We start from the raw sequence: 16,795 nt of genomic DNA on the forward strand, positions 1-16,795 counted from the left end.
CTTATTGCTTTTTACATGGTTTAATAAGTAAACAGTAAGAAATAATTTTCTTTAAAATAAGAAAATTGTGCTGTGGAGTACTGAGACCATAATTGATTGAGAAATTAGAAGATCTTAGGTTATTTGGTTATAAGTGATTTTGGAAGGCACCTGTCTACAGTCTGTATGATATAGGTAGTTTAACTCGTGTCAGTCATTTATGGCCTATGAGCCAAAATCTGCCTCTCGCTTGTTTCTGTAAAGTTTGCTTGGGGCACAGTCACACTCCAGTGGCAGCATTGAGTGGTTGTGACAGAGACCTTAGGTCTGCAAAGCCCAAAATATACAGAAAGACTGTACACCCTGGTATAGCTGAAAATTTTTATACATGGTCAGGATTTATGATATATGGAGCTTTTTACCTTATTTTCATTTCAGAGATTAACATATTCCCCTTTCCTTTTGCAGGTGTTTTAAAAACTAAAGCATCCATGGTTTCTACATCAGTATTTATTACTATAATTATAGTATACTAAATTGATTATTTTTTAAATTTCCTCATGTCTATAACTGAAAAATCTACTGATACTAAATTAAATGTGTCCTCATTGCCTTTTAGCACTTTGCCTCCCAAAGTATACTTATTGCAGAAAATGATAAAACAGTTTCTCCCAGTAGCCAGAGTTGAAGTCTTCATTTTTTCTGAAAAAAATTTTTCTAGATTTAATATAGTACTCCACAATATATCTATATTGGTTTTAACCTTTTTTTTTAAGTTTAAATATTTGCTCCAGCTCCTCAAATACTCCATTATAATCGACAGTTCAGAGAGATGTACAGTGTTTTGTAACTTGGAGCATCCCATCACACCACTTAGTGCGTGTTCACTAGCTTAAGTGAGCCAGGCTTCATTTATGCATGTTTCTAGCTAATATGCACTGTTTCTATTTCTGACTTGCTCTGTGCCTGTGTCTCTTCTCCTGCTTGCTTTAGAACTTATTTATTGTGAACTTCCTAATACCAGTGAGAGGAGCTTTGGAAAATTATAGCAACTTGATAAAATTAAAGAACACTAGCCTGTGAGTTGTAGCTGTACTTCTGAAATGTTATTGTGCATGTAAGACTCTCCCCAAAAGCTTGTTAAAACAGAGATTCCTGAGCTCTTTAGAGATTTTGATTCTGTAGCTTGGAATCTACATTTCTAACAAGTTTCCAGGTGATGGTGGGACTGTTGGTCCTTGGATTGCGCTTTGAATAGCACCAGTTAACAGATTCCAGCTGCGGGAGTCTTTAAATCTTATTGTGCTCATATTTCAACAGTAGTAAAATGAGGGACTTACCTGGCATTCCAGGATTAAGACTTTGCCTTCCAGTGGAGCGGCATGGGTTCAATCCCTAGTCAGGGAGCTAAGACCTACCTGCTTTTGGGCCAAAAAAACAACACATAAAACAGAAGCAGTATTGTAACAAATGCAACAAGGTCTTAAAAACAGTAACAGTAGTAAAATGAGGTGATTGTATGTATTAATGTCTATTGATATTGATGTCTGTTTCTGCCTTAATGTTTTAATTAAATCACAAGAAACTTTTGTATTCAGCAAAACTATTTTAAAAGTTTTTAGTTTTAAAGAAGTATTTACCAAAATGTGGCACCAAATCTCTTATCATTTTATTAACTATCCCACATTACTTTTGACTAACAGAACTTTGGAATATAATTGAAAGCCTTTTTACCCTCCAGGCCCATTTTTTAATTTTTTAATTCCTTTCACTATTTCAGCTTTGATCTGTGCAGCACTTAACAGTAAGAATTGGGTGAGGAAGACAGTTGGAGCAGCTGCTTACAGTGCCTCCTTTAGTTTCCTTCTTCCCTCCCGATTCCTTCCTTCCTTTCTTACATGCACTCAGGAAATGATCTAGAAGTGTTTTTTCTTGAAATGATGATTTTCTGCTGTTAACGTGTATGAATACAAATTACTCTAAATGTGTTACCTTTGATTTTTCTTCTCACAATTTTTCAAATCCAGGATGGTACCTTGTTTGATGGTCGACCAATAGAGTCTCTGTCACTGATAGATGCCGTAATGCCTGATGTAGTACAAACAAGACAACAAGCTTATAGAGATAAACTTGCACAGCAACAAGCAGCAGCTGCTGCAGCTGCTGCAGCTGCGACAAACCAACAAGGATCTGCAAAAAATGGAGAAAACACAGCAAATGGGGAGGAGAATGGAGCACATACTATAGCAAGTGAGCTGAAAGAATTTTTTTAAGTTCCATTAAAAAAGAAACTTGCTTTATGGGGATGTCTCATTTTAGCTGAACTAATACTGTCTATTTTATTTTTGCCAACTTGTTCCCCTAACTTGTATCACACAATTCAGATTTTTATGCCTAAAGCTCCATAAAACTAGATTTACTTTCATGGACCTTATTTTCATTCTTTTTAAAAAAATATTTAGAAACCGGTTTTTTTGTTTTTTTTTTTTTTTAATTGTTAGGTGAACTTTGTGTCTGCATTTGATTTCTAAATATAATTTATAACAGTAGTCATTAACAGATACAACAAAGCTTTGGCATGGAGATACAAAGGCAACTCGATGTTATATGAATGATATCAGCAACCCCTACTGGCAGAAATTCAGAATAGTGTTGGCATGGAGGATTATATTTAATTCAAACTATTTTATCATTTTTAACTGTGTTTGGGCCTAAGCTTTCACAGTCTTCCTCTAGTCCTGCTCCCCCATCTCTGAACACACACTTAGATGCACATCTCTTTTTAAAAAATTACATTCATATTTAACTAAAGATTGGAATTTATTTTTCATGTGATAAATTCTGTATACTCATTTTCAACATTACCTGACATAGTGGAATAAGAAAGTTACACTCTATCTGCTGGTTAGGAATTCCTTTTTTCCCCCAATATGCTGTGATATTATTACCTAACTGGAATTTTCCATCTGTTTCTCATGATGCAGATAATCATACTGATATGATGGAAGTGGATGGGGATGTTGAAATCCCTCCTAATAAAGCAGTTGTGTTACGGGGCCATGAATCTGAAGTTTTTATCTGTGCCTGGAACCCCGTTAGTGATCTCTTGGCATCAGGGTATGTTTCTCAAAGTGAAATTAAAATGGATTTCTAAAAGTATCTTACTGAAATATTGCGTGTTCTACATATACATTGCTTACACTTTCAGGTTTTTGTTGTTGCTTGTTTGTGGTCATTTTGCCCCGTAAATGTTCATTTCTTCATAAAGTAATGTTAGAGTTTTTAAATCACTCCCTCAGGAGTGATTTCGGCATCTCCAAAGTGGAGACTAAGAAAAAATACTGGAAATGGAAATGCCTGATAGTCTAATTTGTATTTGCCTCATTAATAATAGGATGTAAATTTGTTGCCTTGATTTCTGTAGTACTTGAGAATATCATGAAAACTTAAAGTAAGTTGCATACTTTATAGGTCTGGAGACTCAACAGCAAGAATATGGAATCTTAGTGAAAACAGCACGAGCGGCTCCACACAGTTGGTGCTTAGACATTGTATACGAGAAGGGGGGCAAGACGTCCCGAGCAACAAGGACGTGACGTCGCTAGATTGGAACGTGAGTATCGCTGCGTTGTCCGTGATGAGTGTGGTTACTAACACACGTAACCTCTCTGAGCCTCAAACTAGTGGCAGGGTGTGTCTGTTTGTTCAGGTATTTTTGAATTTCACTAATAAGAACAGCAGACTAGGAGTGCCCAACCCAAAATGTGTAATAAGCAAAGACTGGCCCTCGAGCAGTCGGAGCAAGGTTCATCTTCCAGCCTCTCAGTTTCTCTAGCTGTAGAATCACTCTGTACTTTGTTCTCATCACATGTAAAGTAGGAGTGTATTAATGGTCTTACATAAATCAAATAATAAATGAAAACCAATAATAGGCACATACTAAGTTCTTAATGGGCTTCCCTGGTAGCTCAGTTGGTAAAGTCTGAAATTCAGGAGACCCAGTTCGATTCCTGAGTCAGGAAGATCCCCTGGAGAAGGGAAAGGCTACCTATTCCAGTATTAATTAAGTTCCTAACTACTAAGTCCTTTGTTAGGGGTACAAGAGAAATCTATGTAATAGAAACATAGTCTTGTTTCTCTCATTTTGCTGTTAATTGATGAAAACTTCATTGCCAGCTGCTTTTTAGGAACCATTAGTCTAGATTATAAACTTTATTCTAGCTGTAGGACTCTTAGAATTCTCTTATTCTATATATGATTCAGTATCTTTGATTACTTTTACTTACCAGAAAATTTGATTTAACTATTGATAAAGCTCCATCCTTTCAGTTTCAAATATATACTTAACAGCTTTTTTGGCTACCATTCCCATAAGTAATTTGCGGAAAATTAGCATTTTAAAAGTTTCTGTATCTTTTCCTTTATTCCATGTTGTCTTTTTTCTTCCTTGTAACTTTACGTTCATTTTTTTAACACCCTCCCACTCCCCCAACTCTGGTTCTAGTAACTTCTTAGACTGTTATCAGTGTCATAAAGAACTTTAGAGGTCAGCTGTCCTTTTCTTAGCAAGTGGACATCCTTTCCTTCTCTGGCCTCTGTTTTAACAACATTTTGTGGGGTTTTTCAAAGTATCTTCTAAATCTCTTTCCAAGAAACAAGATCTGTCTTTCAAAGTGATTACACTATCTGAAGTTCTTAGTTACTATGAAATTCTTCCAGAACTCATGGTAAGGTTTATTAGTGTCCTTTTCTAAATTTCCAACAATGTATATACCCTTTTCCACCTATAAAGTTGAGAATTCTAAACGGTGTTATTTGATTGTAGGGTCAGAACTAAGAATTCCGTTCTTAAAATGGGACCTTACTATATCATAGGCCAAAGGCCTTATAGCCTTCTTAGGCTGTTTGGCTCAGAGACCATGTTAACTTAATGAAATTTATAGTTTACACTGAAAAGGATGGTTAACAAATGATTTGTTGAGCTTGGTGTTTCTGAACTGCAAGTTAAAGCTTTTAAAAGTATAGACTTTTGGAAAATTTATTATTTGCTATGAACTTAAGTCTTCCCCTAGAAGGAGAAAATGTTATTGTTGTTTAATGGCTCATTTCCATAGCTAAAGCAGAAGCCTGTGAGATAGCTGTTCCTTATTATTCTCCTACTTTACTAGTGGTCCATGGTCTAAAACCATTAGTTTAAAGGAAACTTTGCATTGTGCAGAGTTTGGAAATAAACATGTGCTGTTAGCTTCAACATTGCTCCTTCTTCCTTAGATAGAACTATAGGGGATTTCCAAATCCTAGCAGAACTGAATCTGCATCGCCTACAAACAGCATTTGTTTGTCACTTAACTGTACAGCTAGATGACTGGAGAGGTCTGAAAAGGTGATCTTGTTTTCATTTCTCTTACCAAAAAAAGCATCAGAAAGTACTGAGTGAGGCAGGATTTCATTCTGTCTCTCCTGTAATGTTTACTCATCTCAGCAATAGTCTGTGTAAAGTACTCCGAAACTTGCATTTCCAGAGTAGGCTAGATCTTAGCAAGTCCTGCCGTTGTACCGTTAATCAAGGCAAGACACCGTAGGAAATTTTAAGATTAGAGAAAACGTTAAGGATTCCTCCTCGTAGTAGAGTAGTTCCGGACAGTTGTGCTCACTTTGTTAGCTATAAAGTCAGCCTACACTCTTTTCTAGCTCTTTTTTTGTGTGTGTGCGTTGCTATTTTTATTGGTACAGGAAAAAATTAACGAAAGAAATGTTTAATGTAGTGATATTTAAGAATCTGATCATCTGAAACAATATTGTTTGGAACACACACACAGTTTAGACAGTAAAAGATTTAGAGGGAGGACAATATGAGAACTTCTAATCATATTGAAATATTTTGGAAGATTTTAATTTTGATTGAATACCTTTATTAAATCATAAGATTAAGATTTTGCTGTCCTTTCTAATCCCCCACCCGACCCCCACCTTTAGTCCTGGGCCTTTGTGAGAGTACAGTAAGTAGACCTTAGCACCTGTAAGAGCAGTGATAATCCTGATCCCAAGCAGTTACTGCCCTTCCAAGACTGGGGTGTGAGGCCTGCACCCTGACTGAATGCCAAAATACTAGCTTCACAGCATGAAGGGTGTTCTGTAGGCCTTTTCTTGCACTTCCAAATAGGCAAAGCTGAAGGTCTTGAAGCAGAGAATGTCACAGACCTGCTGTACTTGGGATTAAACATAATATATTCTAATAAAAATTAAATACCTTTTCTGGGTTATATAATTGAAAGAAATGTGTTTCTCCAACAGAGTGAAGGTACACTTCTAGCAACTGGTTCTTACGATGGGTTTGCCAGAATATGGACTAAAGATGGTAAATAAAGCTTTTTTTTTTTTTTCCCACTTGTTTTTTACTGTTGATCCAAATTATAAAGCTTAAAGTAATTTTAATGTTTTTCCTTTTGAATTTTAGGTAACCTTGCTAGCACTTTGGGGCAGCATAAAGGCCCCATATTTGCATTAAAATGGAATAAGAAAGGAAATTTCATCCTAAGTGCTGGAGTAGACAAGGTAATTAGCTTCTATAAAAGTTAATTTGTTAAAGAGTATACTTGAGAGTAATATTCTCCTCTGCTAATCACATAAATAATAAAACATTCATATTTGGGCAATTCACATCTCAGTTTATGTTAGGAATAGAAATGTTTTCTTAGATTTTCTGTCAGCTCATTCTTAAATCTGTGCAGATACCCTTTATTCTTATCTGTGTGACCACTCTTGATTGTTTTGGAATTTGAGCCATAGTGAAGTCATATATCCGATACTCTTCATCACTTTTCTGTAGTTTTTAGTTAATTGCATCAGTGAGTATGGCTCTGGAGTGATTTCATGGGAAATCTTAGAGTCAGTCTGTTAGCTGAACTCCTAATGTTTAATTGAAAATGCAAGAAATGCAGGGTCTTTCCAGCTTTCACCTAACATGGCTGGTAAACATGGGTAGGTTGAAATCATTTGTTATTTCTCCTTCATTTTAAAGTTTTTTCCTTTACCACACATCCCAGAGAAGACTTTTTTTTTTTTTTTTTTTTTTAAATTTTTTCCTCCCCATCCCACCCTCTCAGAAGACTATTTTATAATAGAGGAAAGTACATGCCCATAGTTACCTGTATATTGTCAAAAAGGGAAGTAGGCAAAAAGGAAGAATATGAAGGTGGCCAGGAAGGGGAGGGGAAAACTTTCTTACTAGTTACTGCCATTCTACAATACTTATGACCCCAAAGTTATAAAATTAGTGATGGGAGGGTATTAGTGGAATTGTGAATGTATCCATTCAGATGTGTATGTTATACTTTGCTGTAATATAAAAAACATTGTTTTAATTATTGTCAGAATTAAACCTGCCTTTATTTATAAATGTGAGCTTTAGAAATCTTAATATTGAGAATTAGCTGATTATAATATTAACCAAAAATTTACCTCCTCAAGCTACACAGCAATAAAAATCTGACATTAAATACACTAGTACAGTGGAGTTTCTTAATCTAATATAATGTTTGGTACTTGTAGACAGCCAATAATTGTTATTTGAAGTAAGTTGACTGATGAAAAGTCACCAGGGTAGAATCAAACTGCTTAACAGTTTAATTTAAACATCCTTTCCCTGCTCCCAGTGGAATATAGCCTCATTGTACTAAAAGTAAATGTTAAATGCACTCTGACATTTCATATTGCTTTAATACGATGAGGCATTTATGGATATATGATAAACTTAGCAATATATTTTTCTTTTCTGTCTTAGACTACAATTATTTGGGATGCACATACTGGTGAAGCCAAGCAACAATTTCCTTTTCATTCAGGTAAATCTTCACAGTTTACATGAGAACTGTTGGAACTTTCTTCTGTTTTCCTAATTAAACTTTTAATAGCATATAGTTCATCTAAAATCTTGAACTATCGAATGTAAGTTTTGTTACTAGTCCTTTGAGGAGTTGATGTTCAGTGGCTTTCAGATAATTAATCATCAGAGGATCATCAAATGTTTTCTGTGAAATGTACCATAAAGCATTTTCAGCCTGGTGCCATTAGAGTTGGTAATATTTAATGGTAAGAACATAGATTTTTGATCCAGGATGTCTAGGTGTGCTTGTGAATCCTACTCCACTTAACAAGCTTCAGGATTGAGAGAGTCATTGAACCTTTCTGAGCCGTATTTTCTCTGTCTGTAAACGAGGGATAAAAATAATACCGTTTGAGTAAGTGCGTAAGACTAATACGTATATATGAAAATACTGCATAAACTTATACAGATTTAGGTATTGTCATGTTTTATTTCAAGTTATGTATCTAAATCAGTCCTTTTGCTTACCTAAAATAAAAATTATAAGGCTTTACCGATATTGCTGGAACTTTGGTGCTTCATATATTCTCTTTTAGGAAATAATTTGATACTTAAATCAGATAAATCTGATCTCCAAAATAGTGTGCTTCTTTCTCCATGATACATGGCCATGCAGCAGAGCATACATCCTGATGTGTAGAGACACCTTGATTTTAGTACCAACACTCTTGTGCATCCTAGAACTTTGTTCCTGCTTTCGGGGGGGTTTCTGAGAACAGAAACTGATGTTAAACTGGAACAAGATCCCTAATAATGTTTGGAACAGTAGTTTTAGTGCTGCCCAATCTAATTACATCATGCAAGATTGTGTTGTGGTTGGAAAGAATTTTAAATTGGAGGCTGAGTTAAGTAATTCTGGTTATTTCCAAAGCTTTGTTACTATCCTTTTTACAGTCAGTGGCACAGTGTTACCTTTAAAACTGAAATGCAAAGCTTTTGGCATTTTGCTTTTTTGTATTTCTCTATTTAGTGTGATTCGATAAGTCAAATAAGGCACAAAATGATTTTTCAGTAGTGTCTGAGTGGCATAATTTTGCAAGTATTGTGTTAAACAATTCAACTTGATTAAAGCTTATCACATTAATAAGTATTTATTTACACACATCAGTTTCTGTTTACCTGTTTTAATCCCTTTCCGCCTTTGCTTCTAGTCCTCAACCAGATAGAATTCTTTTAGACCTCTGACCATTCTGCCTAAAGATTTTCCCTACATCCTAGGAGTGATGGAAAATTGAAATAAGTGGGTGTGGCATCGTTATAAGTTGCTTTATAATGTGTGCCACCTTTCTGTTGGAGGTAATGCTCTTTATACACAATCCCATTTAGTCTTGGCTACAACCCAAAGACACTGTACAGGAGACAGGGATCAAACCATCCCCAAGGAAAAGAAATGCAAAGAAGCAAAATAGCTGTCTGGGGAGGCCTTACAAATAGCTGTGAAAAGAAAGAGAAGCGAAAAGCAAAGGAGAAAAGGAAAGATATAAACATCTGAATGCAGAGTTCCAAAGAATAGCAAGAAGAGATAAGAAAGCCTTCCTCAGCGATCAGTGCAAAGAAATAGAGAAAAACAATAGAATGGGAAAGACTAGAGAGCTCTTCAAGAAAATTAGAGATACCAAGGGAACATTTCATGCACAGATGGGCTCGATAAAGGACAGAAATGGTATGGACCTAACAGAAGCAGAAGATATTAAGAAGAGATGGCAAGAATACACAGAAGAACTGTACAAAAAAGATCTTCACGACCCAGGTAATCACGATGGTGTGATCACTGACCTAGAGCCAGACATCCTGGAATGTGAAGTCAAGTGGGCCTTAGAAAGCATCACTATGAACAAAGCTAGTGGAGGTGCTGGAATTCCAGTTGAGCTCTTTCAAATCCTGAAAGATGATGCTGTGAAAGTGCTGCACTCAATATGCCAGCAAATTTGGAAAACTCAGCAGTGGCCACAGGACTGTAAAAGGTCAGTTTTCATTCCAATCCCAAAGAAAGGCAGTGCCAAAGAATGCTCAAACTACCGCACAATTGCACTCATCTCACACACTAGTAAAGTACTGCTCAAAATTCTCCAAGCCAGGGTTCAGCAATACGTGAAGCATGAACTTCCTGATGTTCAAGCTGGTTTTAGAAAAGGCAGAGGAACCAGAGATCAAATAGTGAACATCCGCTGGATCATGGAAAAAGCAAGAGAGTTCCAGAAAAACATCTATTTCTGCTTTATTGACTATGCCAAGCTTTTGACTGTGTGGATCACAATAAACTGGAAAATTCTGAAAGAGATGGGAACACCAGACCCCCTGACCTGCCTCTTGAGAAACCTGTATGCAGGTCAGGAAGCAACAGTTAGAATTGGACATGGAACAACAGACTGGTTCCAAATAGGAAAAGGAGTATGTCAAGGCTGTATATTGTCACCCTGCTTATTTCACTTCTATGCAGAGTACATCCTGAGAAACGTTGGGCTGGAAGAAGCACAAGCTGGAATCAAGATTTCCGGGAGAAATATCAATAACCTCAGATATGCAGATGACACCACCCTTATGGCAGAAAGTGAAGAGGAACTCAAAAGCCTCTTGATAAAAGTGAAAGTGGAGAGTGAAAAAGTTGGCTTAAAGCTCAGCATTCAGAAAACGAACATCATGGTATCTGGTCCCATCACTTCATGGGAAATAGATGGGGAAACAGTGGAAACAGCATCAGACTTTATCTTTTTGGGCTCCAAAATCACTGCAGATGGTGACTGCAGCCATGAAATTAAAAGACGCTTACTCCTTGGAAGGAAAGTTATGACCAACCTAGATAGCATATTCAAAAGCAGAGACATTACTTTGCCAACAAAGGTCCATCTAGTCAAGGCTATGGTTTTTCCAGTGGTCATGTATGGATGTGAGAGTTGGACTGTGAAGAAAGCTGAGCACCGAAGAATTGATGCTTTTGAACTGTGGTGTTGGAGAAGACTCTTGAGAGTCCCTTGGACTGCAAGGAGATCCAACCAGTCCATTCTGAAGGAGATCAGCCCTGGGATTTCTTTGGAAGGAATGATGCTAAAGCTGAAACTCCAGTACTTTGGCCACCTGATGAGAAGAGTTGACTCATTGGAGAAGACTCTGATGCTGGAAGGGATTGGGGGCAGGAGGAAAAAGGGACGACAGAGGATGAGATGGCTGGATGGCATCACTGACTGGATGGACGTGAGTCTGAGTGAACTCCAGGAGTTGGTGATGGACAGGAAGGCCTGGCATGCTGCAATTCATGGGGTCACAAAGACTGAAGTGAACTAACTGAACAACCCAAAGAGGTAGATGATGTAAAAGTCATTTTACAGATAAAAAGCCATTTTACCTGTGATATTATTGCCTGCCATGCTTTTTTTATTTTTTAAATGGCTTTATTGAGGGAGATGTGTGTGTGTCCAGTGCCTCCGTATCCTTGCCAGCACTTGGTATATGATCAGTCTTTTTAATTGTATCCACTCTAATGAGTGTGTAGTGATATCTCACTGTGGTTTTATTTGTAGTTCCTAATGATTAATGATGTTGAGCATCTTGTCATGTGTTAATTTATCATCTGTATATCTTCTTTGGTGATGTATCTTTTTCTTTTGCTTGATATAGAAGTTGAGGTCATGGATTTGAAACCTTTCTACTTTTCTAGTGGGAATCTGACATTCAGTGCTATAAATTTACCTCTAACTACTACTTGGAGAAGGCAATGGCACCCCACTCCAGTACTCTTGCCTGGCAAATCCCATGGACGGAGGAGCCTGGTAGGCTGCAGTCCATGGGGTCGCTAAGAGTCGGACATGACTGAGCGACTTCACTTTCACTTTTTACTTTCATGCATTGGAGAAGGAAATGGCAACCCACTCCAGTGTTCTTTCCTGGAGAATCCCAGGGACAGCAGAGCCTGGTGGGCTGCCGTCTATGGGGTCGCACAGAGTCAGACACGACTGAAGCGACTCAGCAGCACTACTTAGTGACATCTCACAATTTTTCAGATATTGTAATTTCATTCAGTTCAGAATACTTTCTGAAGTAATTTTGATTCAGTATATTAATTTATGAATAATTGGAAAAATTTTCAAGGTCTTTGTAGCATTGCTTTCTAATTTTTAATAAAAAATATTCATTTTATTTTTGATTGCACTAGGTCTTCATTGCTCTGTGCAGGCTTTTTCTAGTTGTGGAGATCGGGGGGTACTCTAGTTACGGGGCACGGGCTGCTTGTCGCGGAGTGCGGGCTCTGTGGTGTGTGGGCTTCAGTATTTGAGGCTTGCAGGCTCCAGAGCACAGGCTTTTAGTAGTTGTGGCGCATGAGCTTTTTGCCCTGCAGTACGTGGGATCTTCACGGGCCAGGAATCGGAGGAACCCAGTGTCCCCTACATTGTAAGGTGGATTCTTAACCACTGGACCACCAGCAAAGCCCACTTTCTAATATAATTCCATTGTTCCTGCAAATGTCATGAGGGTCAAGTTGTTTCATAAGGTTGTTCAAATCTTTTATAGCCCTAAGTGATTGTTCTGTCTACTTATACCACCTGTTACTGAGAGAAGGGTATTGAAATCATCAATAATAATTGGAAAACACAGTTTCTAATTTCTTCTGTCAATTTTTGCTTTATGTATTTTGAAACAGTGCTAATAAGGACATTAACATTTAGGAATGTTGCATCCTCATGTTGAATTGATCCATTTATCATTTTGTTAATGAGCCTCTTTTTTTTTTTTTTTTTTTTTTCCATTTTGTTTTTTGTGCTCTGCAATCTACTTAATCTGATGTTAATGTAGCCCTTCAAGTTTCTTTTGGTTAGTGTGGGCATGGTATTTATTCCTCCATACTTTTACATTTGAAGTGGAATTTATGTAGGCATCATTTATTGCTTGTTTACTGAATATCAACCGCTGCCTTTTAATGACAATATTTAGGCTCTTTACATTTAATTTGATTATTGATATGATTTCATTTAAATTAATCATATTTCTATTTATCTCTTCTTCTTTTCCTGTTTTCCACTTTCATTTGGCTTATATGAATATTTTTATGACTACATTTTTCCTCCTTTGGTGGGGTATTAACTATAAATCTTTTATTATAGTGGTTGCATCAGGATTTATAGTACACATTTTTAATTTAGCACTATATACTTTCAAGTGATATTTTAAAGAGATTAAATAATAATAATTTTTACTCATAGTTACCATTTCCAACTTTCATTTCTTTGTGTAGATGCATACACATCTAATTCATCTAGTATCATTTATTTTCTGCCCAAACTGCTTTAACATTGCTTATAGTGCAAATCTAATGCTGATGAATTCTTTCTATATATATGAACAAGTCTGTATTTCACCTTCATTATTGAAAGATTTTGTTGTTGAGTATAGAGTTCTGGGGTTGACAGGATTTTTTTCTTTCTGTACTTTAAAAAAATATTGCCGTGTTCTCTTATTTACAATATTTTCACTCTGAACTTGTTCCAGTTTTCATCCTTAACGCTCTGTAGTAATTTGTCTTGTTTTATCTGGCTGCTTTTAAGATTATTCTGCTTATAAATGATTTGGTGCAGTTTGAATACGTTGTGCCTTAGTTCAGTTTTCTTTGTTTCTTGACCTTGAAGCTTCTTGGATGTCTTCATGCATAGTTTCCTTCAAATGAAAAATTTTTTTTGACCATTATTTTTAAGAAATATTCTACTTCCTCCCCACATTTTTTTTAACTTGAAGGTTTGAATGTGTTTATTAGTCTGCTTGATTTCCCATAATACTCTTCATTTTTTTATCCAGTATTTTTTTCAGGTGTGCTCATTCGTGTCCAACTCTGTGACCCCATGGACTGTATCGCCCACCAGGCTTCAAAAGGGCAAGAATACTGGAATGGGTTGCCCTTTTGAACCCACATCTCTTGCGTCTCCTGCATCGGCAGGCAGATTCTTTACCTCTAGCACCACCTGAGAAGTGGGATAATTTCTATGCTGTTTTTCAAGTTTTCAACTTCTTTTCTTCTAAGTATTTGTGAACTTTGTTCTGGCACATTGTTAAATTACCTGGAAACGGTCTGATCCTTTGGGTCACGCTTATGAAACTTGTTAAATGGCAGGGAAACAGCGCTCAGTGTAGAGCTAATTATTTCCTAGTACTGAGGCAAGAACCTAGATGTACTCAAACCAGTGTTCCCTGAATCAAAAGGTTTTCTAGCCTGCTGCACATTTCCAGTCTTGAGTATCAGGCATTGTTTCTTGTAATCCTTTTCAGTGGTTCTTTCCCAAGGCTCAGCTAGTACTTAATGCTGATTAGTACAGACACTATGAGTTGGGCCCGCTGCAGGTCGTTAGAATTCTGTCTGCATAGCTCTCTCCTTTCTTGTGCTGTGAATTCTAGGTGCCTGTGGCTGTCTAGATTCTGAGCTTTATCTCTTCCCCTCAGGAATTTCTTTAATCTCTTCGTTAGGGAAATTCCTCTTCCATGGGCCAAGATCTGGACATTTTTCCAAATCATATATGATCAGTTAAAGGCACATTGTTGGTTGATTTCTTTCTCTCAAGAACCACTGTCCTTTGTTGTCTCATACCCAGAGCCTTCCCTGGTGGCTCAGATGGTAAAAAAAAATCCTTTGCAATGCACGAGACCCAGGTTTGATCCCTGGGTCAGGAAGATGCCCTGGAGAAGGGAATGGTAACCCACTCCAGTCTTCTTGTCTGGAGAATGCCATGGATAGAGGAGCCTGGCAGGCTGTGGTCCGTGGAGTCTCAAATAGTCGGACACAACTGAGTAACTAACGCTAGCACTAACCCAGAGTCTTGAACTGTTATTTCATACATTTTGTAAGTGTTTGGCTATTTTGGGCGGGAGGTAAATTTGTTTCCTGTTACCCCATCTTGACCAGGAATGGAAGTCTACCATGCTTTTAAAATTACCATATTCTAATTCCTATACTGTATTTTCATTCATGTACTCTTACGTAAAGCATAAGTCATGATTATAGATAAATTAACCATTTCATATTCATTAGGATAGCTGTAAAAAATAACAGTGTTCATAATGATGTGGAGAAATTAGAATCCTTATACTTTGTTAGTAGGTATGTAAAATGGTACATTTGTGGAAAAGAGTATGACAGTTCCTCAAAAAGCTAAACATAGAATTACCATATGACCCAGCAGTTCTCCTCCTAGGTGATTGAATTGAAGGCAGGAACTTGAATGAATTCGTAGCAGTATTTATAGCATTGTTCACAGTAGCCAAAGGGTGAGAACAACACACTATCCGTGAGCAGATGAGTGGATGAACAGAATGGGGCCTCTATATACATGGATTATTATTGAGCCATAAAAAAAATGAATTTCTGGTACATGCTGCAACACCAGAGAACTTGTATACCTTATGCTAAGTGAAGTAAATCAGACATAACTTTAAAAGTAAAGATTCAAGATTACAGAGGCTGGGAGGAGGGCAAAACGGAGAGTTATTGCTTAATGGTTACAGAATTTCTGTTTGGGGTGATGCAGAACTTTTGAAAATAGTGGTGATTGTACAATATTGTGAATGTAATTGATACAGCTGAATTGTACACTTAATTAAATGACAAATTTCATGTTATGTATGACCACAATATTTTAAAACTAATATAATATGCTAAAAGCCATTGAATTGCACACTTTAAATGGATGAAATGTATGATACATGAATTATATCTTAGTGAAGCTGTTTTTTTAAAAAGGCAAATGAATATTAAATGCCTTTTCCCCTTCCCTCATAGGTTTATTTATTACCTTTCTGGATTATGAAAGATGCATGGGTTAACAAAAAATAAATCAGAATTGGAGGACACAGAGATTGAATCTTAGTTCCAGGACTTTTTTTTTTTTTTTTTTTTTTTTTTTTTGCTGCACCTTGCAACTTGCAGGATCCTTGTTCCTCAACCAAGGATCTGACTCATGGCCCCTGCAGGGGAAGAGCAGAGTGCTAACCACTGGACCACCAGGGAATTCCAGCTCCAGGAATTTAGAAGATTGTGTACCCTCGGCCAATTAACTTTTCTTAGCCTTTTTCATCATATGAAAAATGAAACCAATAATAGTAAATATACCTCTCACATATTACCTACATAAAAATATATTTTATGTTAGAGATGTATTTCTATCCTGAAGGACTTATATTACCTAGAGTCATTTTTAAATTTTAGGAATAAAATACAAAGTAAGGAGGTATGGGTTCTTCGATCATACCAACCTGTAATCACTGTGTCTTACGAGCCAAGCATATCACAGAACATTAATCATACAACTCACGTCTTAGCATTCTTCAGCTTCCTTCAGTTATCTTTACCCAGTTATACAGTTGGTTTTTGTTTTGGTTTGAACCTAATGGTGTATTTGTTTAAATACCATTTCTGATTTTCTCAGCCACCTATCTAATGTTTTCAGATGATGCTCTGTCAAATTGATACCCAGGTGGAGCACAACAGATACTTGGCCACCTTCATAGCGTTTTATTATATAACTTTTAATTGTCCTTTAAATTATTTACAGTTTTGTCACACACACACAATTTTTTTTTTGGTGGGGGGGTTGCACTGGGTCTTCATTGCTACACGCAGGCATTCTCTAGTTGCAGCGAATAGGGGCCACTCTTTGTTGTGGTGTGAGCTTCGCATTGCAGTGGCTTCTCTCTTTGCAGAGCACAGGCTCAGGAGTTGTAGTACATGGGCCTGGTAGCTCCGCAGCCTGTGAAATTTGCCCAAACCAGGGATCGAACCCGTGTCCCCTGCATTGGCAGGCAAACCCTTATCTACTGACCAGGGAAGTCCTTTTCCCCACTTCTTAACACTATAATAAATTACAAGCATTTTGTTAAAATTATTTTTCAAAATTGTATCTTAATAATATTTAATGTCAAAATGAAGGTGTAGTTACTGATTCCAAAGCACAAAGA

At 36.9% G+C, this 16,795-nt stretch overlaps 1 protein-coding gene across 12 annotated transcripts in view; it reads left to right on the forward strand.

The window, feature by feature from the left end:
• The window catches only part of TBL1XR1 (TBL1X receptor 1), a 179,894-nt gene that overhangs the window by 148,752 nt on the left and 14,347 nt on the right, over nucleotides 1-16,795 (forward strand). For all 12 annotated transcript variants that reach the window (XM_025288195.3, XM_025288166.3, XM_006050981.4 and 9 more), the window contains 6 exons: nucleotides 2,007-2,229; nucleotides 2,964-3,096; nucleotides 3,451-3,592; nucleotides 6,274-6,337; nucleotides 6,437-6,534; nucleotides 7,763-7,823. In XM_025288195.3, the coding sequence (XP_025143980.1) occupies nucleotides 2,007-2,229; nucleotides 2,964-3,096; nucleotides 3,451-3,592; nucleotides 6,274-6,337; nucleotides 6,437-6,534; nucleotides 7,763-7,823 (721 nt within the window). The remainder of the gene's footprint in view (nucleotides 1-2,006; nucleotides 2,230-2,963; nucleotides 3,097-3,450; nucleotides 3,593-6,273; nucleotides 6,338-6,436; nucleotides 6,535-7,762; nucleotides 7,824-16,795) is intronic.

The sequence above is a fragment of the Bubalus bubalis genome, chromosome 1 (assembly GCF_019923935.1).
Source record: "Bubalus bubalis isolate 160015118507 breed Murrah chromosome 1, NDDB_SH_1, whole genome shotgun sequence".
In the NCBI taxonomy this organism is placed as follows: domain Eukaryota; kingdom Metazoa; phylum Chordata; class Mammalia; order Artiodactyla; family Bovidae; genus Bubalus; species Bubalus bubalis.